The 21,030-nt window shown below is 45.1% G+C and overlaps 1 protein-coding gene across 2 annotated transcripts in view; it reads right to left on the bottom strand.

The window, feature by feature from the left end:
• The window catches only part of LOC119796414 (interphotoreceptor matrix proteoglycan 2-like), a 74,082-nt gene that overhangs the window by 25,779 nt on the left and 27,273 nt on the right, over positions 1–21,030 (bottom strand). For both annotated transcript variants that reach the window (XM_038304932.1, XM_038304933.1), the window contains 3 exons: positions 17,666–17,709; positions 17,248–17,378; positions 1,004–1,153 (listed from right to left, as the gene is read on the bottom strand). In XM_038304932.1, the coding sequence (XP_038160860.1) occupies positions 1,004–1,153; positions 17,248–17,378; positions 17,666–17,709 (325 nt within the window). The remainder of the gene's footprint in view (positions 1–1,003; positions 1,154–17,247; positions 17,379–17,665; positions 17,710–21,030) is intronic.

Raw genomic sequence — 21,030 nt, forward strand, 5'->3', positions numbered from 1 at the left:
CTGGAGGACATAGGGACCCCTTTTTCATCATTCTGCTTCATTCTATCTCTATTATCCCACTCTGCAGAATCTGTTAGTTCAATCTCTAACGTTCTTTTCTTTCACAGGGGAACAAAGTACCTCCGACTGACGACGACTGACCTTCAAAATCATAGATAGATTTCAGATATTACAGGCTAACGATGGAACCAAACGACACACTCGTCAGCTTCAATTTGCATGTTTCCAAGCCTTGTCTATATAAAGCCTCAAACTCAATGCGAATCCAGACATTTTGAATTGAGAAAGCTTCCTGGAGGGGAAGCGAAACGTCTTCAAACCTTGGAAACCAAGTCCAGTGGATTGTTTTCTAAACTTTTACGGAATGACCATGACCTGGACGACTTAGAATCTTCACCTGCATGTTCTTTTCTTTCTGCCATCAACACCTTTGTTTCTAGATGTTGGAGCTTGGCCTGTTTTCCAGTGTAGTCCTGTTTCTCTGACTGTGACTAACTGGATGTGCTCTCTTCATCCTCTGACATGGGAGCTGGCTCGGAGCTCGTCTGCCTGGCTGTGTGTTTCCTGGACGGGGCCGCCTGTGGAGCTGGTTGACAGTTGCCTTTTGTATCTATGCTTCTTTTTCTATGTCTGCTTCTGTCTCCTTGAACCCCAGTGGGCCTCAGCAGATGGCCGCTCATACTGAGCCTGGTTCTGCTGTTAAAAGGGACTTTTTTCTCTCCACTGTCGCTACAAGCATGCTTAGTGGGAGGGATTGCTGAAGAGTCAATGAGTCGATGCAATCAGCTGGTTTTCCTTAGATAGAAAACTTTGAATCAATCTGGCTAGATGATCTGGTGAACTGGAAAGTGACCTGAGATGACATGATGTGAATTGGAGCTATAGAAATAAACTGAATAGAATTGAATTAACTAAGTAACAGGTTATTTATCTGAATGTTTGTAGCTGAAGTCTCTCAGATCTTAGCACATGTGTGACCCAGGCGGGGGGTCTGAAGTCCCACCTGATCCTGCAGGTGCTTGGCCAGGTCGACGTACTGCGGTGAGTCCGGGAAGCCCAGCAGCTCCCTGTAGCCTGGATCCACCAGGTCGATGCTGAACTCCAGGGTCTGGACCATCAGACTCTCAGGGACGGCGTTGGGCAGCTCCGTTTCCTGGAGGCGAAACAGACAACGGTGGATTTAAATGCTGTGATCAGCTCAGGGAGGTCAAAGCTCCCGGCTGCTGCTGCCGGCGGCTCATAAAGCTTTATTTAAACAGTTCCTTAACAGCACGGTTTAAAGGTGTAAATCCACACAAACAGAGTTCACCTGAAGATCAAAGAGTCAAATCTGGGTAAATAGGTTTTTAAACCGCAGCATCCTGGAGGTGGACTTCTTAGAAACCTGTCTTCACAAGGTAAGACCGTGCTATGATGACTTTTTAAATAAAAAAACAGCGACGTGGGAATCTGAATCATTCTACAATAATTAACCACGTCTGTCACAATCCTGCTCTTTGTGGACTTATTGAGTTTTCATTTAAAGTTTAATTCTGTTTTCTTGGTAATTATTTATTCGATTCATTGTGTTTTTTTTCTAGTTATATTTAAGCAGTGTTTTTTGTGTTGCCCCCATGTGCCTTTCTCTATCCCCCCCGTTTTCTAGTCACTTCCATCCACACCTGCTCCATATCAGCTGATCAGCCCAGTCTTTGTTCTGTTTCCCATATATTGACTCCGAATTGAATTGAACTTTTAGGCTCCATGACACTCAGATGAGGTATATAAATACAGTGATGAGCAGTAGCGCTGCTACATGTAGCGAAGCTATTAGTTTAACTACATGTTCCAGTAGCTTGACCGTAGCGTCGCTGCTTTATTTATCAAGTAACTTTCCAGTAGTGACGTTATTGCTTTGATCAAGTAGCGACGTAGCGTCCACAAACGCTACAAAATCCAGGGCATAACTAAGTAATGAAAGCAGGTTTTCTATTTTGAAACAACAATCAGCCACAAAACTACTGTAAATAGCAGTTTCAGCTGACGCTCTTATAAGTAGGGGTGCACGGATTGCAGTTTTCTGGCCGATTTCCGATCTTTAAAAAGTCTGACCTGCCGATTCCGATTTTTTGGTTAATACCGATTTTATTATTTTTTTGCTATAACAAACACTGTGTTATGAGATCGCAATTCACTTTCAATGTTACAATCTTTTCTTGAAAAACATGCCCTTGGACATTAGCCTTGAACCATTATAAACTTGTTTTAACTGCCCATGAGGTAGAGCCTTGACATAGACATGAATTAAATAATAAATATTAATTAAATAAAACAAACTTAAGACTACAACATTGGTCTTTTGATTTTTTTTTACATTTCAAATAAAACTTCAACAAAAGATCAGAAAAAATATGGAATAGAAACTGATTTTAAGACACTCGCGGAGGTAAATAGATCGGTGGTTAAGATCGGTTTCATATGTAAATATCAGCCGATCACCAATCGCCCTAAATTAAGGAAATCGGGGCCGATCGATCGGCCGGCCGATTTATCGGTGCACCCCTACTTATAAGTGGTGTAGTAGCACAGGCACACTCAGTAGGGTTAAACAAGCGCACCCTTTCCCAGGCTGTCGTTCTATTGGCTGGAATAGTTGCTAGGCGACGATCCGACTGCAATCCGAGAGAGAGCAAAAAAAATCCACAAGCAGAGCCTACGGGTTTGTGAGCGTATCTGAGACTCGAGCAGAGAAGAGAAGGAGGCAAGCGAAGGGAGAAAATATCTGTGCAAGAAAGATTAAATCTGGGAGATGAAACAAAGATTTGAGAGAGAAGAGAAAATATTTGAGAGAGAGCGCATGTTTTGAGTGCAAGAAAATGAAATTCTTTTCTCAAATTGAAATGATGTGCTCTTGCTTTATGGCAGAATAATTCTCCCATATCTATGTGCCACTAAGATACTCTAATTATAGAGCAGTAGTGAAACTTCCATATTGTATTTTCATGGCCTAGTTTACCGGACAGGATGTTTACATAAATCTGTTTTTAGGCTTTGCACAGATAAGATTTTTAGGTATGGAGGAACAGCTCTACCGTATATAAAATAAATGCATAAATCAATAAATGCTCAATAAATAAAGTATTCAATTAATTGCCTCCAAAAATACAATGAATAAATATGTAGGTAGAAATTAAATTATACAGTGAGACATAAATATATGTATCACTTAATTAGCTTCTTTATTTTTTTCACCTTTTTTGTAAACAGTTTCATTTGTTACTTGAATCGACTGTTTAATTGAGGTCTGAAGAAGTTTTCTCTAAGGGAGACCCTAAAGAAATAAGATGCCTTTTGTAGGGTTTTGTTTCATAGCCATGTCTCCATGTGTAGAACACTACACCGTACCTTTAATTTTGTTCTAATAACAGCAGATTGTTTATTTTTTGTCTACTAGTAAATACTTCAGTTTCTATTTTAATATGCTGATCATATAATTTTTACACTGTGTTATGTCATTGGCTGATCTTTAATAAATATTTTAACCAGTGTATCAGACTCATTTTGAATTGATATTAGGTTGGTACAACGTTAAGTAGCTTCTGATGTAATTAAGCTACTGTTAACACATTAATGTAACTTAGCTTGCTATAATTCTTTAGGCGGTAGCTTTGGTGTAGTGAAGCTTAATTTATTGTTGAGTAACTGATAGCTTAGCTCACTACACTGGACAAGTAGCATGCCCAACACTGTATAAATATTATTAATTATATATTATTAGAAGTATATTGAGGCTCCCAACCTTAATGTAGATTCAGTGAATCACTTCTGATTATCCTAAGCAGCATAACACTGATTTATTTCAGTTAAACAGTTTTCAGAGCAGTAATCTTATAAATCTTATAAATAATCTTTTATTGGGTAAACCTGCTGCTGAAAATGTCTGCCAACAGGTGAGAGTTTGGCCTGCAGAAGATGTTCTCCTGGGAAACAATCAGGCCTATATTTTTGCGTAGCCATGTTCTTAAAAATGATGATGTTGTTCTCAGGTTTCTGTAATGAGGTTGGATTCATCCTCGGAGACGGGAGCAGGGCAGGATTTTTAGCTTTCTGGGGTTTAATTGTGTATTTTCCTCCTTCAGCCTGATTCTGTCTAACGCTTAACAAAGCAAAGCATCTCCTCTCTATATCTGGATTAACTCTTGCAGCAGCAGACCAACAGAATTACATTTGATTAACCAACGACCATCGCTGACTGATGTCATAGTGACATATTTTCTGTTTCTCCTTTTTCTGCCACACAATGACGACGTTCGCAGAGTCTTTCCTATGAATACCTTCTATAGAGCTGGCAGTGCGCAGAGCAGGCCGTGTTTTAACACCTCAAAAGCTATTTTTTTTCCAGCACAGCGTGTTCAAAGGAAGCCAGATTTAATGGAGTCTGTTGGAGCGTTTCTGTCTGCCTTCTTATATACTGTTAAAGACTCAAACATCTTCTTTGGACGAGTGGTAAGTTCCTGTGTGTCCAAACTAGAGAAAAGTTTGTCTTTTGCACTTATTGGAGTAAATACAACAAGGTGGGAGACATTTAGAGGCATAACCAGGGGCGGATGTGGGGAATTTGAGGCCCTCTGAATGGAGAAGCCATAAAACAACCCCATTCTCCAGATAGAGAAATGTTAATAGAATAGACATCCATTATCTGTTCTAGGTTGTGTCCCTCTCTTCTTGTCCCTTTTCTTCTTGTTTTCCTCTCTATGTTTTGTACTCATCTGACGTTAAAGGAATGAAAGATATTTTCCAAGCACTAAGCTCACTTAGTGCAAAAATAAGGAATAGTTGCATTAACCATAAACAGAGTTTTGTGGGGCCCCCAGGTACTTGGGGCCATAGGCAGCTCCCTAGAGGCGTAAGTATGGCCTTTTTAGTTACCGCCATGATGGTGGTTGTCTTATTGCTGCAACTTTGATTCCTTCCTGAGGAAGAAAAACCTTTAGAATAAAAAATAAAAGTTGAATACAATGGCTGACGGTGAGTTGGTGGAAACCTCTAACTGAAAAATGAGGAAAGGAAACTAATTGATTAACTAATGTTCTTTCTGGCTTATGAAACATAACGATATTCTACCCAGTGTTGGGAAAGTTCTCTTTCTACGTGAACTAGTTCAAAGTTCAGTTCACACATTTTAAAATGAACTAGTTCAGTTCATAGTTCATAATTCAAAATTTTGAACTAAGTTCACAGTTCCAAAAAATGAACTAGTTCAGTTCTTTTTTTTTTCATATATTGCTCAATTACACCATAGCCTACTGTAGAACCACAGACAACAATTATTTTATCAGTTGTAACTCTGAAACTGTGCGTCAGATTTCATCTTCATATCCAGTTTTGAATCCTTATCCAACCAGGGTTTACATTAGCATTGAGGGGACAGCATTTCCCCATTGTTGCTTTAACGCTTTGTTGCTGTCCATTCACTTCACACTAGTAGCAGCTGCAGCTTTCACTCCTACAGTATATTCTCAGAAACATCAGGAAAAATGTGCTGCTTGAATGGTCTTTTTTATGAGGAATTATTAAAAGAAAAACAGGAAAGTAGTCTTTAAGGTGCAAATGTTTTTTTTTTTTTTTTATTAATTTTTCCATTTGAAATTCCATTTCAGTACATACTAAAAAGGAATACTGGAATCCTGGAAAATTATACCAGGCAGGTTTAAGTGCGGATTTCTTTCCTGAAAGCCGGCGGGCAAAGTTTGCAGAGAAATGTCAGATTGTTGCCATCATCCTCACCGACCACCTGGTCATAAACCTGTTTTAAGTGATCATACTGCTGCTTTGTCGCCTCCACGGTCGCCTCCATGCTGCTGCGGCTTCCACGCTGCATTTTGTTTTGATGACGCACGCGGCTGTAGGCTACGACGCTGGTAGCTGGTGTTGCCAGATTGGGTGTTTTCCCCGCTACATATTAAGGCCTGTTTACGGTGTGATTTAGCCGGGGTTTCGCCTGGAGGGCTCTATAGAAATCTGGCAACCTATTAAACAGAGTTGAACTGAGAGAGCGTGCCGTTCACAGACACCAGAATGAACGAGTTCACAATAACGTTCATCAGGCAGTAATGCAGTACGTTCAGTTCACGTTCGCCCAAAATATGAACCTTAAAGCTGGATGAATGAGTTTTTGCCCTTTCGGGCCAAATTATTATGTTTTATTTATTTTTTTCTTTTTTTTTAGAATTCAACTTTATTGTCATTACATTGTTACAAGTAGCAACGTAGTTAACTCTCTGCATTTATCCCATCCCTCAGAGCCTCTGGGATCCAGGTGCAGTGCCTTAACTACTAGACCACCACTTCTCACAGATCTCCAGTCATGAGAGAATTTTTTTGGTATCTGGCCGAATTTTCAGTCCAAGGCGGGGCCCCGAGCAGATCTGGTTCCTTACTGCCTTGTTTTGTTTGTATGACCGCCATGGTGGAAAACGACTGGTGAAAGCGAGAACGCTGGGGCCCTTTTTCCACCTGAATCCCCGCTCTTTTTGGCCCTCATGTCCCTCCGTTGTCACACAAAGTTGCCACTTCCACCTCGGCCGTATCTAGACCCACACCTAGTTCCTGATTGGCCCTCTGGCGTTGTGGCGTGGAATAACATAGCGCAGACCACGCTTCAATATTGGGCATAAATCAAAAATGGAGCCTTGGAGGAAGTCATTCCCTTCCTATATCCGCCTGCTACACATCCAATCAGCTTTGAACCATACCTCCATGAAAGCCAATCAGCATCCAGCTCATCAAGGCCTCTGATTCCGCTCGTTGTACTTCATTCAGGTGACACCGTTTCCACCCCCCTCCAGCCCCTCCTCCACCATCGTAGCTAAAGCTTCATCAGAGCGTCATTCCTCCAGGACTCTTACTGCGATCCCTGTATCATCTTAATCGGTCCGAAAGAAGACCGCCATGCTGAGCCTGGTTCTGCCAGACGTTTCTTCCTAAAGGGGAGTTTTTCCTCTCCACTGTCGCTTCATGCTTGCTCATCATGGACAGGTTCTCTCAACCTGTGTTATCCAACTGGACTTCCATCTTCCAGGTCCCTGAATGAAGCTCTAATAACAGCTCATGCAGTCCACCAGCAGTCTACAGACTGACCAACTTCATCTATCTCCACTCCACCACCAGTTTCTTTACTCCTGTTCATGCATATGTATTAAAATTAAGCGCTATGTTTCCTGCCGAGGTCTGAGCGCCAAAGACAAAGTAATTGTATCCATGAATTTCTCCTAATTGTCTTTTCTCTTCGTGTGAGTTTTTCAGATTGAAATATCTGCGACAAGCTAACTGCGACACATTGCTGCTGGAGGATAACCAGCCTTTACTCTGAGAGCAGGAACCCTATCTAAAAGTCTTTCCCAGCACTAAAAAGAAATGAATACATCAATAAATAAATAAATGCTGGATTCCACTAAAACCAGAGCTAGATCGCCGTTAGCGTCCAGTTCATCAAAACCAAGTGGCAAAGAATCTGACGGTATGTCAGAGCGACACACTCTGTAAGTAACAGTTCTACAGTCAAAATAAGACGTTTTTATTCAGTAACCTAATAGGTTCTTGTTTTATTATATCTTACAAATAAGTTTAATAATGTGTAAGAAAACATTTTTATGTTTTGAGTCAGTATTGATTATAACAGGGAGAATAAACTGTTAAAATATAATATCTTAATTAAATTCTGCTTCTATTCTTTAAATATTGTAAAAAAGGAAATAAAAATAAAATAGATACTGTTTCATATTACAGAAAGATCCTCTTGATACAAGAGAAAACTCAGGTTTTTAAGAAAATGGCCGCTTATAGATGAATCCAGCATCAATCAACTTTAGACTAATTAGTTAATCAATAAACTTCTTCTCTACTTCAGAAGCATTTTTATTTTGATGTCTGCAGATATGAAGTCATCTTGATTTATGCTCTGGATAATCGACATCTTGTGATTTCCAAAATAGAATAAATCTCCATAACTGAGGCATGAATTATCTCTCAATAAACCCTCGAACTTCTGCTGACAGGAAAATGTTCTCGGAGAGACGCATTTATTATCTCACAGTCACTTTGTCTGGCATTTAACACCTCGGCTTGCTGAAGTTTCTTATCTCTTTTGCTCAATGTGTGTTTCTAGTTGCTTCACTGGATTCTGGGAAACGTTTTTTTCATTTTCTCTGCACTACCATTGTAAGCACAGCTAAAGACTATAAAGCTAGATTTAATTTGACATGGCTTCATTCCAGGTTCTTTCTCTCAGCAAAGGTTACATTTCTTACCCACGCTTTCTTAGTACTAGGGCGAGAAAACAAGCTGATATTTTATTTTTCCAGCATTTTATTGCCATTTCACTTTCACAAGGACAGAGCAACAATGAACTCTCTGCAATTAACCCACCCCCTTGAGGAGCAGTTGACTGCCATTGTGCGTTGCACAGGGAGCAGTGTGCTCAGGGAGCCAGAGTGGCAGGCCATGGGAGTGGGGCTCGAACTCAGAACCTCAGGATTCCAAGCGAAATGCCCTACCCACTAGGCCAACTCCCCAAAGCAGGCATTAGCGTGAAGGGTCTTGCCTAAGGACCAACACTGGCAGCTCATTCCCCCCAACTGGGATACGAACCCAGGCCTCCTGTTTGCAGGAAGGGCTGACTTACCACTAGCCAGCCGCTGAGGTAGCCAGCCGCTTAGCTAGCCAGGTGCTGATATAGCCAGCAGCTGAGCTAGCCAGCAGCTGAGCTAGCCAGCAGCTGAGCTAGCCAGCAGCTTAGGTAGCCAGCAGCTGAGCTAGCCAGCCGCTGAGCTAGCCAGCCGCTGAGCTAGCCAGCCGCTGAGGTAGCCAGCCGCTGAGCTAGCCAGCAGCTTAGGTAGCCAGCCGCTGAGCTAGCCAGCCACTGAGCTAGCCAGCCGCTTAGCTAGCCAGCCGCTGAGGTAGCCAGCAGCTGAGCTAGCTACCGCTGAGGTAGCCAGCCGCTGAGCTAGCCAGCCGCTGAGGTAGCCAGCAGCTGAGCTAGCCAGCCACTGAGCTAGCCAGCCGCTTAGTTAGCCAGCCGCTGAGGTAGCCAGCAGCTGAGCTAGCTACCGCTGAGGTAGCCAGCCGCTGAGCTAGCCAGCCGCTGAGCTAGCCAGCCTCTGGACATCACAGATTTTCTGAGGAGCAACCTTTTCCCAATGTTTTAAAGGTAATACCAAACTCCTGCCCTCTGTGCTGAGACAATGCGGTTTCTGTTGTCAGGTGAGTCCACCCCACCTCAACAGAATGAGTTTATCTGAACAGAACCCTCCTACTTGTAAATTGGGCAGTTTTGTGCAGCACTGTGATAAACTGGTTCACCTCTTCTATTGACGACCTTAAAGAAACATCTGACAGACAGAACTTCGGCTGTAATTACCTCAAACATACAGAACAATGTATCATAAGCCACGTGCAAACATTATGAATTTTCCGGCTTGGTCGCCTGTTGTTGGTCACTGGACATTTCCGCTCCCGGCTTGCTTCATGATGCTCTAAAGGAAGATTACCTCTTACCAGTTTTAAATAATATTCTGTTCCCAATGGGTTACAGAATACAGGGATTAAAGTATTCCGGCCCCAGGCCAGATTTCCGGCTCATAGCGATTGCCAGTGTGAAAAAAATCACTTGAAAATAAATTTACAGTAAATTAATTTTAAAAAGACAATGGAAATCCCTCTTGCGTGTTTCAGCCATTGGTAGCAAAGGAGTTCTATGAAATTAACAGTATTAGCCAATCAGAAGAAGAAGGGGGCGGGTCTTAGGAAAGCGTGTACCTCCTCCTCTCGTTTCTCGCTCAAGTCGCCAGATAGATTGTGGTTCAGTGCTGAAGTTCTACACGGAAGGTCACCTTGCGCCGCTTACGGCTCCATTCAACGGAGAGACGTGTAAAAAGTCAAAGAATAAATAAATTAAACTTTGTGTTTGGAGAGAAGGACGATAGAGAGAACGGAATGGCATGGAGTGGGCACCATGCAGTTCATGAACTACGGCGAAGATGTCATGACCATAGATAAAAGTCTCTGAGCGGAGGTCGAGAAGCAGCACTTGATAATTGGTGCTAGCGGTACCCTCCCTCTAGCCTCGTGAGACCATCCTGATCTCGCAAGCTTTCAAGGTTTCACTCGCTAATCAGTCTGGAGACTCTCGTTATAGAAAATTTGGAGCCGTTCACCAAACGAACGTCCAATCAGCGTTGGCTTTGAGGCGGGTTGAGGTGTGACACAACGAGAAGCGCGACAGTTCAGTCTAAAGAACATGGCGGCTTCAGCCGATGAGACTAGCGTTAGCGTGGCTATCGAGCAAGTTTTATCGGAATTACAGAGTATTTCTTCACTGAAAGAAGAGCAAAACACTGCTATGGAGGCTTTTCTCAGAGGAAAAGATGTTTTTGCTCTTCTCCCGACTGGTTTCGGCAAGAGTAGCCTGGCTTGTGGTTGTGTTTTCGTCGTTGCTCTGTTAGTACGTCATATGCTTCGTTGATCTGATTGGTTTATTTGGCCCGTCTATCACCAACATAGGCCAATCAGCTAACCAGTATTTTCGCCCCTTCCCAAAATTACTTCAACGGAAGGTTTCCAGATGGATATGCGGAGCAAATCCATCTGATGGAGTCAGGTTACCCTCCCTCTGCCCAGGACCCAGAATTAGGAGGTGCTGTGCCATTTCAGAGGTAATGGATCAGCTGAAAAACGACTATTAATCCTTCCCGAGGGTCTGTATCCTGCACTGTTTAGATACTCCCCCAGTCCAACCAATGGGATCTAATGACTACCTGCTCTGTTGAAGTCAACTTCAAATGACCTCATTGTTTGACTGGTCTGGACTCTGCCATCCCTGGTTCAGTCGTTCTTGAACTCGCCTTTACATACAGATAAGATGGAAATCACTCTGTCCAGTTGATATATTCATCAACTATGTAAAGTACCTTTAGTCCTTGAGGAGTATGAACCAAAATCAGTGGTGGCTGATAGAGGGCAAAGCCACACTCACCCAATGAAGACATAATAAAAACTAAGAAAAACAAATAATAGTGTAAATTTCGTTCAGCGTCGGATTGGTGACGTTTTTCCGCCCATAGACTCTGGTTCGAAGTTCCTCTTCAATGCTAAGATGGGAGCATCCTGGGGAGCGTCTCTCCTGCACTCAGAGTTGAAAGCAGCTTTATTTGCACACCACCTCCCTCTACCGCGCTGACGTCAGTCGCCTTATAGAAAGTGTGGCTGATTGACAGGTTTGTAGAAATATTTAGCTCCAAGGCTTGGCTAACTGCATGCAGCAAGGCTAATGCTTTATCCAGCATGGATCAAGACAGCTAGGACTGATTTAAAGCACTCTTTAGAACATTTCAGAATGTTTTTTTGTTTGTTGTAGGCATTTATGTAAATATACTGATGTGATATTTTAGTTTTGGTCTTAGTTTTACCTCTGATTTAAAGTTATAGCCCCCTCCTGACCAAAATAAAAACAAAAGTTGCACCACTTTAAAACACTGCAAACTGACCTTTTTATCTAAAGTAATTTTCTGTCCTTTATCATCTGAAACGTGTAACTTTTAGATGTAAATTGACTTTTTTCTCTTTTGTGGTCCAAATGCTGCTAATTAGTCTGTCAGAACAAGGAGTTCTCGCCTCTTGATTTAATTGGAGCAACATTTAAAGTTAACTTTACTCATTTTTTCTTTCTATTTGTTTATCATTCCTAAAGTGAAAACAATTTTAATCATTTCAGAGCAAACGAGAGCATTTTCACCCGAGATGCACCTGGAACATCTTTATAAAACGTGTCATCTGAATGAACTCCTTCACTCCATCATTAGTGTGGGAGAGCAGAAAGCAGCCATTATCTGCACGAAGCGCTGCTGCACAGCCGCCAAACACAAACACACCGATGAACTCTGCAGCGGGAGCAGAAGCTGCTGAGAGAGCGGTAAATAAGTGCAGCGGGTCAAACGTCTGTCGATGTTAGAAAGCCGTTTGTGAGGCAGAGGATAAACCAGAACATTTCTTCCAGGTTTCTGCACAGCCTGATTCCGGAGCTGCTTCCAGATACACTCCGATGGTTTCAAATGAATTCAGAGCAGCGCAGAAAATCCTTTCATGTCTAAAAGGTCAAAGAAATTGGATTATTTTCTCCGGAGGAATAGCTCTGATCTTGTGTGATAATGTAGAGTTGGGTCGGTGAGATTCAGTCAAGATAAGTCGTCTTTTTTCTTTCTTTTAGTAGTAAAATCTGTCTTTGTAGTTTCAGTGTAATTCATTCAGGAAATGAAAGAAAAATCAATATATAAATCACACAACCCCCCCTGCAGCATCTAGAGGTCATGACTCCAGTTTTGAAGACCTATGAGCTAGAATGTTTTGCTTATCTCATACAAACGATGATCACTGTCACTGTGCTGATTGGATGGTATGATGGTTTCTGTGCTTAAGGGACAGGGGACATTTTTTTGAGGACCAGAATGTTAACATTTTGGACAAAGAAAACAGGTGGTTTGAGAGGGGTGTTAAGGACGCCATTGATATTAAAAATCAAATTTAAATGTCAAATCATTCTGGCTTAAACATGTATATAAATGTACTCTTAAATAGACCATGTCGTCCCAAAATTTTGAAAATTTCTAATTTAAAAAAAAATCCTGTCTTAAAATCAGTTTTTTTTTTCCGTTATCTTCTGCAGGCCAGTTAGTTCTACGTTAGCCTGAACACCTAAATTCTGCCAATCATATATCAACGGTCATCTGTCAATCAAATGTCTTCGGTCATAGCATCTTGATTCATATGTCGCAGCTAATATACGCAACGGTTGAAACCAGAATCCTTTCCTTTCCCATTGAGTTGCGTCCCAGTGTTCACGGGGATGGACGTCTGTGTCTTCGGCAGGCGTAGAGCTAACAGAACTGGCAGCGTTGCGAGGCAAGGGCTCAAACATGTACGGCTGGAAGCCTTCTACACCAAACCAAGCTGCTGCCGCCCTGGCGTCCTCTTCCACAACATCTTCGTCCCCGCTTTCCTCCTCTAAATAAAAAATGGATGACGGAGGAGACTCATCCACGACCTCCGACACTAAACTCTCCTCCTCTTGCATGTTTCCGCTGTCCATAGCGTTCCTTGACAGCGTCGTTTCTAAGTCACCAACTTAGTGCTACTTGGTCCCAATGGAATTTCCCGTTGGGAACCTGCTAGCACTAAGTTGCTAACTGGTTAGCAAGATGCTTCCCGCAAACCGGCCACAACCAAACTTGCTTGGGAATCTGCCGCCAAAACAATCCCGCCCCCTTGATAAACGACCAATCACATTCACTTTATTCACTCGTGTAAAGTCGGGCACCACTCGGGAGAATTCGGGAGAAATGGTTGGAACGGCCGCTTCCCTACGACTTTAAACAGAGGGAGTGGAATCAGATTTGAGCTTTCAAAAACCTTGCCTGTTAAGCCTTTCAGAGACATAGACAGGTATGGAGCATTGCAGGCTAACAAAGAAGCCAAACGACCCCCATTCCAAAGGGGGGGACCCGTTCATCCGTTTCTATTTGCATGTTTTCTAAACAAAAACCAGGCTTTGTTGGGCTGCTGGATAAAACCTGGAACTAAACGCTATTTCTGACATTTTGAATTGAAAAATCTTCCTGGATGGAAGAGAAACGTCTTCAAGTCCAGTGGATTGTTTTTGTGGAAAGACAGAAAAGGCTTTAAATTTATACCTCTTAGCTGCAGCCCCCTCGGCATGTTAGCTAAGCCCCGCTGCTTGTTGCTGCTGAGAAATGCTGACATGAAGCAGCAGCTCGGTCCACTCGTCTTTTTATCGTCTCTGAATGACAATCCTTCATACTCTGCACGAGTCTGGGTTTAAAACAACACTTCAGTCGGTAAACATGAACGTTTCCCTGGAATCTGCAGAGGAGCCGCATTTTCTGACAGCTTCCATCCTTTAGGTGAACGCTTCATTTTAGGCCTAACATCAGCAGAATAAATGTATCCAGGATTAAGATTTAGATTTTTTAACAAAATACTTTCCTATTTGCTTTATTAGCAGCCTGTTGTAAATAACCAGTAAAATAATAATAATAAAAAAAAACACTTTAAAACCACTAAAGCTTATAGTTAGAGTGGCTCAGCTTACCCCGAGCTATCCCTAAAGGTATGCTGCTATAGGTTTAGACTGCTGGACGACCCTTTTTCATCATTCTGCTTCATTCTATCTCTATTCTCCCACTCTGCAGAATCTGTTAGTTCAATCTCTAACGTTCTGCTCTCTCTGCTTTTTCTCATAGTAGCTTCATCTGGTCTGTTCCTGTTTGGCTGTGACTCCATCCTGGAGAGAAATATCAGCTGTGCTGCTGCCATCAACACCTTTGTTTCTAGATGTTGGAGCTTGGCCTGTTTTCCAGTGTAGTCCTGTTTCTCTGACTGTGACTAACTGGATGTGCTCTCTTCATCCTCTGACATGGGAGCTGGCTCGGAGCTCGTCTGCCTGGCTGTGTGTTTCCTGGACGGGGCCGCCTGTGGAGCTGGTTGACAGTTGCCTTTTGTATCTATGCTTCTTTTTCTATGTCTGCTTCTGTCTCCTTGAACCCCAGTGGGCCTCAGCAGATGGCCGCTCACACTGAGCCTGGTTCTGCTGGAGGTTTCTTCCTGTTCAAAGGGAGTTTTTCCTCTCCACTGTCGCTACAAGCATGCTTAGTGTGAGGGATTGCTGAAGAGTCAATGAGTCGATGCAATCAGCTGGTTTTCCTTTGATAGAAAACTTTGAATCAATCTGACTGGATGATCTGGTGAACTGGAAAGTGACCTGAGATGACATGATGTGAATTGGAGCTATAGAAATAAACTGAATAGAGTTGAACCAGCCGTAGCTGATTTTAAATGAGCAGCTCTCCTCATCTATTAACACCTTCGGAGTAAAAATCAGCTTAGTAATGACACGAATCAGCCCTAGAAGGACCTCAGTCTCCTCCACAGGCTCCTCTTAACTGCAGACCGTGGGAATGTATTTAAGCACAGTGTGGAGGATGGAAAGCCAGCAGTTCAAGAAGGACAAGATGCCTGCAGGGGAACCAGTCAGGACAAAAACATCCTTCCATAAAAAGGTATTAAAACCTGCAGAGAGGAGGAACTTAATGCCTGAGCTGCCCTGTAGCATAAACAACTTTCTGAGTGAAACATCTTGTTCCTGATGTTTCCACAGCAGCTGAATCTGAGAAACTCTGCTCTGTGATTGGCTGAGAGCTGAAAGCTTTCATACCTTCATTTGCTTTTGGTTGTTGGACGTGAACCAAGCTTTCAGAGAGCGCACAGCCTCCTGCTGAGGTGACACAGATCCACAACCAGCATTTTACTTTCATGTCTGCAGACATCTCTGCCTCTCTGATAAAGAAACCAACTGGTTTTTTTAATTACAGAATAATGACAATAATAAATAGTGCAGGTTTTAGCTATTTTCGATATTTTGCTCAGAATTTGTAAAACCAAATGACACTAAAGGTATCAGCAATGTTTTTCTTCAATTTATTTCTATTGGAAAAGCCTGGAGCTTGTGAAAGAGTAGCGTTTACCTGGATGAATTCACGTTCCCAGGGTTTAGATCAGACATGGGCAATGTGGAGTCAACAAGTCATCTCCATGTCATGTATTTAATCTACCCAGCCAATTAACCAGGTGAGTCCAATCTGCACAGGTTAATTCACAGTGAAGATTGGACTCACCTGCTTCAGTGGCTGGGTAGAACAAATACATGACATGGAGATGACTTGTTGACTCCACATTGCCCATGTCTGGTTTAGATTCTACTACCGACCCGGTGCTGTCTGAGTTTTCAGGTTGTCGGGTTTTCTGCAGCTTCTGCAGAGGAACCCCAAGGCGCTCCCAGGCCAGCCAAGAAACATAGTCCCTCCAGCGTGTCCTGGGTCTCCCCCTGTGCCTCCTCTCGGTGGGACGTGCCCAGAACACCTCACCAGGGAGGCATCCAGGAGGCATCCTAACCAGATGCCGGAGCCACCTCAACTGGCTCCTCTCGATGTGGAGGAGCAGCGGCTCTACTCTGAGTCCCTCCCAGATGACCAAGCTTCTCACCCTATCTCTAAGGGAGAGCCCAGCCACCCTACGGAGGAAACCCATTTCGGCCGCTTGTATCCGCGATCTCGTTCTTTCGGTCATGACCATAGATGAGGGTAGGAACGTAGATCGACCGGTAAATCGAGAGCTTCGCTTTTTGACTCAGCTCTCTCTTCACCACGACGGACCGGTACAGTGCCCGCTTCACGGCAGACGCTGCGCCAATCCGCCTGTCGATCCCCCGCTCCCTTCTTCCCTCGTTCGTGAACAAGATCCCAAGATACTTAAACTCCTCCACTTGGGGCAGGACACCCCCCCTGACCCGGAGAAGGTACTCTACCCTTTTCCGGCTCAAGACCATGGCCTCGGATTTGGAGGCACTGATCCCCATCCCGGCCGCTTCACACTCGGTTGCGAACCGATCCAGCGAGAGCTGCAGATCACGACCTGTTGAAGCCAACAGGACCACATCATCTGCAAAAAGCAGAGACGCAATCCTAAGGCCACCAAAACGGATCCCCTCAACACCTTGGCTGCGCCTAGAAATTCTGTCCATGAAGGTAATGAACAGAATCGGTGACAAAGGGCAGCCCTGGCGGAGTCCAACTCTCACTGGAAACGAGCCCGACTTACTGCCGGCAATGCGGACCAGACGATGTGCAGACCATGGGAATGTATTTCCCATCCTCTTATGAAGAGATTTTCCCGAAGTATAATGCTGCCACTCCATCCAGTGCTCCGGTAGAGATTCTGTTTAGCCTGGGGAAACTGGTCTTACACCAAAAAGGATCAGACTCTCTGACATCAAGTTTGAGAAGCTGCTTCTCTTGCGATACAACCACTGGTTTAAGGGCTAAAATGTTGACATGACTGGAGAGAGGATTTAATTTAGTTGGATTTAACAAACCCACGAACAATTCCAGTTCAGTTTGCACTCTGTAATTTACTTTCTTTAAGAAAAAAAGCTGGAGCACTTTACTTCTGTTGTGTACTAGTTTTGTTAAGTTAGAGTTGCATGAAGGGAAAATTGGCGCAGTTGACTGTCTTTGCTGTTGGTGAGACAGCTAAGTTGGATGGGTGGCAGTCTAGTCTAGACGAAGTGGAGTAAATGAAGTGGACCGATCATCTGTGAGGTGAAAATGCCTTCTAGCTAAATCAGAGAAAGCTGGATGGTACCTCCTGGTCGGGTTCAGCAGGCTGACTGTGGTCCACAGCAGGACTGAGTGAGGAGGAGACGGGACTGAGCGGGACACCAGGGGTGACGGTGATGATCTGTGGAGACGATGTGCTGGGCTGAGCTTCAGGACCTGGAGACATCAGAACCAACTGTGAACATCACTGATGCAAGCTTGAGCGTTTGAGCTACAGAATAACAGTAGGAGAGACTTTGGACCTCAGCTATCAACTGAACTATAAAAAAAAACAAATCAGAAGCTTCTTCAGATCAGCTGTAAAGTAGGAGATTGCTTTAGGAGATTCATAACCACCGTTGGGTCCCTAGCTCACAAGATGTTAGTTCATTTCCAAGACATCAGAACAGAAACCTAATAATATAATCATGCCAGATAATAATAAATGGTTTAAATGTTGGTACCTGTGAGCTCAGGGATGGTGTGAGTCGGTGCAGGAGTCACAATCCTGAAAAACAACATCAGAAGGGAAATTAGGTCATTTTATCCGAGGTCTGTACCTTCAACATGACTGGATCAGGGCTACCACATGCATGCTATTCCATTGGTGTGTGCTTAGTTGGACCATCATTTATTTTTCAACAGGACAATGACCTCAAACACACCTCCAGGCTAGGTAAGGGCTGTTTGACTGAGGAGAGTGATAGGATGCTGCACCAGGTGACCTGGCCTCCACAATCACTGGACCAGAACCCAATAGAGATGGTTTGGAGTGAGCTGGAGCGCAGAATGAAGGAAAATGGGCCAACAAGCATCTCTGAGAACTTTAGGTGACTACCTCTGGAAGCTCATCAAGAGAATGCAAGAGTGTGTAAAGCAGTAATCAAAGCAGAAGGTGGCTACTTCGAAGAACCTAGAATATAAGACATATTTTCAGTTGTTTAACACTTTTTTAACTATATAATTCCACATGTTAATTTATAGTTTTGATGCCTTTAATGTGAATCTACCATTTTCATTATCATTAAAATAAAGAAACTCTTTGAATGAGAAGGTTTGTCCAAACTTTTGGTCTGTACTGTACTCCAGAGGAAGATGGGGCTATAGAGGACGAAGATGTGGCCACAGAGCTTTGGCTATAGAGGAGGAGGCTGTGGCTATAGAGGAGGAGGCTGTGGCTATAGAGGAGGAGGCTGTGGCTATAGAGGAGGAGGCTGTGGCTATAGAGGAGGAGGCTGTGGCTATAGAGGAGGAGGTTTTGGCTATAGAGGAGTTGGCTGCAGCTGTAAAGGAGTTGGGTGCGGCTTTTGAGGAGGAGGCTGCGGCTATAGAAGAGGAGCTTCTGGCTATAGAGGAGGAGGCTGTGGCTATAGAGGAGGTGGCTGCGGCTATAGAGGATGAGGCTGCGGCTATAGAGGAGGAGGCTGTGGCTATAGAGGAGGAGGCTGTGGCTATAGAGGAGGAGGTTTTGGCTATAGAGGAGTTGGCTGTGCCTATAGAGGAGGAGGCTGCGGCTATAGAGGAGGAGGCTGTGGCTATAGAGGAGGAGGCTGCGGCTATAGAGGAGGAGGCTGCGGCTATAGAGGAGGAGGCTGTGGCTATAGAGGAGGAGGCTGTGGCTATAGAGGAGGAGGCTGTGCCTATAGAGGAGGAGGCTGCGGCTATAGAGGAGGAGGCTGTGGCTATAGAGGAGGAGGCTGCGGCTATAGAGGAGGTGGCTGCGGCTATAGAGGACGAGGCTGCGGCTATAGAGGAGGAGGCTGCGGCTATAGAGGAGGAGGCTGCGGCTATAGAGGAGGAGGCTGCGGCTATAGAGGAGTTGGCTGTGGCTATAGAGGAGGAGGCTGCGGCTATAGAAGAGGAGCTTCTGGCTATAGAGGAGCTGGCTGTGGCTATAGAGGAGGTGGCTGCGGCTATAGAGGACGAGGCTGCGGCTATAGAGGAGGTGGCTGCGGCTATAGAGGAGGAGGCTGTGGCTATAGAGGAGGAGGCTGTGGCTATAGAGGAGGAGGCTGTGCCTATAGAGGAGGAGGCTGCGGCTATAGAGGAGGAGGCTGCGGCTATAGAGGAGGAGGCTGTGGCTATAGAGGAGGAGGCTGCGGCTATAGAGGAGGAGGCTGTGGCTATAGAGGAGGAGGCTGCGGCTATAGAAGAGGAGGCTGTGGCTATAGAGGAGGAGGCTGTGGCTATAGAGGAGGAAGCTGTGGCTATAGAGGAGGAGGCTGTGGCTATAGAAGAGGAGGCTGTGGCTATAGAGGAGGAGGCTGTGGCTATAGAGGAGGAGGCTGTGGCTATAGAGGAGGAGGCTGTGGCTATAGAGGAGGAGGTTTTGGCTATAGAGGAGGAGGCTGTGGCTATAGAGGAGGAGGCTGTGGCTATAGAGGAGGAGGTTTTGGCTATAGAGGAGGAGGCTGTGGCTATAGAGGAGTTGGCTGCAGCTGTAAAGGAGTTGGGTGCAGCTATTGAGGAGGAGGCTGCGGCTATAGAAGAGGAGCTTCTGGCTATAGAGGAGCTGGCTGTGGCTATAGAGGAGGTGGCTGCGGCTATAGAGGACGAGGCTGCGGCTATAGAGGAGGAGGCTGCGGCTATAGAGGACGAGGCTGCGGCTATAGAGGAGGAGGCTGCGGCTATAGAGGAGGAGGCTGTGGCTATAGAGGAGGAGGCTGTGCCTATAGAGGAGGAGGCTGTGGCTATAGAGGAGGAGGCTGTGCCTATAGAGGAGGAGGCTGTGGCTATAGAGGAGTTGGCTGCAGCTGTAAAGGAGTTGGGTGCGGCTATTGAGGAGGAGGCTGCGGCTATAGAGGAGGGGATTCTGGCTATAGAGGAGCTGGCTGTGGCTATAGAGGAGGTGGCTGCGGCTATAGAGGACGAGGCTGCGGCTATAGAGGAGGAGGCTGCGGCTATAGAGGACGAGGCTGCGGCTATAGAGGAGGAGGCTGTGGCTATAGAGGAGGAGGCTGTGGCTATAGAGGAGGAGGCTGTGCCTATAGAGGAGGAGGCTGTGGCTATAGAGGAGGAGGCTGTGGCTATAGAGGAGGAGGCTGCGGCTATAGAGGAGGAGGCTGTGGCTATAGAGGAGGTGGCTGTGCCTATAGAGGAGGAGGCTGTGCCTATAGAGGAGGAGGCTGTGGCTATAGAGGAGGAGGCTGTGCCTATAGAGGAGGAGGCTGTGGCTATAGAGGAGGAGGCTGTGGCTATAGAGGAGGAGGTTGTGGCTATAGAGGAGGAGGCTGCGGCTATAGAGGAGGAGGCTGTGGCTATAGAGGAGGTGGCTGTGCCTATAGAGGAGGAGGCTGTGCCTATAGAGGAGGAGGCTGTGGCTATAGAGGAGGAGGCTGTGCCTATAGAGGAGGAGGCTGTGGCTATAGAGGAGGAGGTTGTGGCTATAGAGGAGGAGGCTGCGGCTATAGAGGAGGAGGCTGTGGCTATAGAGGAGGAGGCTGTGCCTATAGAGGAGGTGGCTGTGCCTATAGAGGAGGAGGCTGTGCCTATAGAGGAGGAGGCTGCGGCTATAGAGGAGGTGGCTGTGCCTATAGAGGAGGAGGCTGTGCCTATAGAGGAGGAGGCTGCGGCTATAGAGGAGGAGGCTGCGGCTATAAAGGAGGAGGCTGTGCCTATAGAGGAGGAGGCTGTGGCTATAGAGGAGTTGGCTGTGGCTATAGAGGAGGAGGTTGTGGCTATAGAGGAGGAGGCTGTGGCTATAGAGGAGGAGGCTGCGGCTATAGAGGACGAGGCTGCGGCTATAGAGGAGGAGGCTGTGGCTATAGAGGAGGAGGCTGTGCCTATAGAGGAGGAGGCTGTGGCTATAGAGGAGTTGGCTGTGGCTATA

This window comes from Cyprinodon tularosa, unplaced genomic scaffold (assembly GCF_016077235.1).
Source record: "Cyprinodon tularosa strain WSP-4 unplaced genomic scaffold, ASM1607723v1 ctg548, whole genome shotgun sequence".
NCBI classification, from domain to species: domain Eukaryota; kingdom Metazoa; phylum Chordata; class Actinopteri; order Cyprinodontiformes; family Cyprinodontidae; genus Cyprinodon; species Cyprinodon tularosa.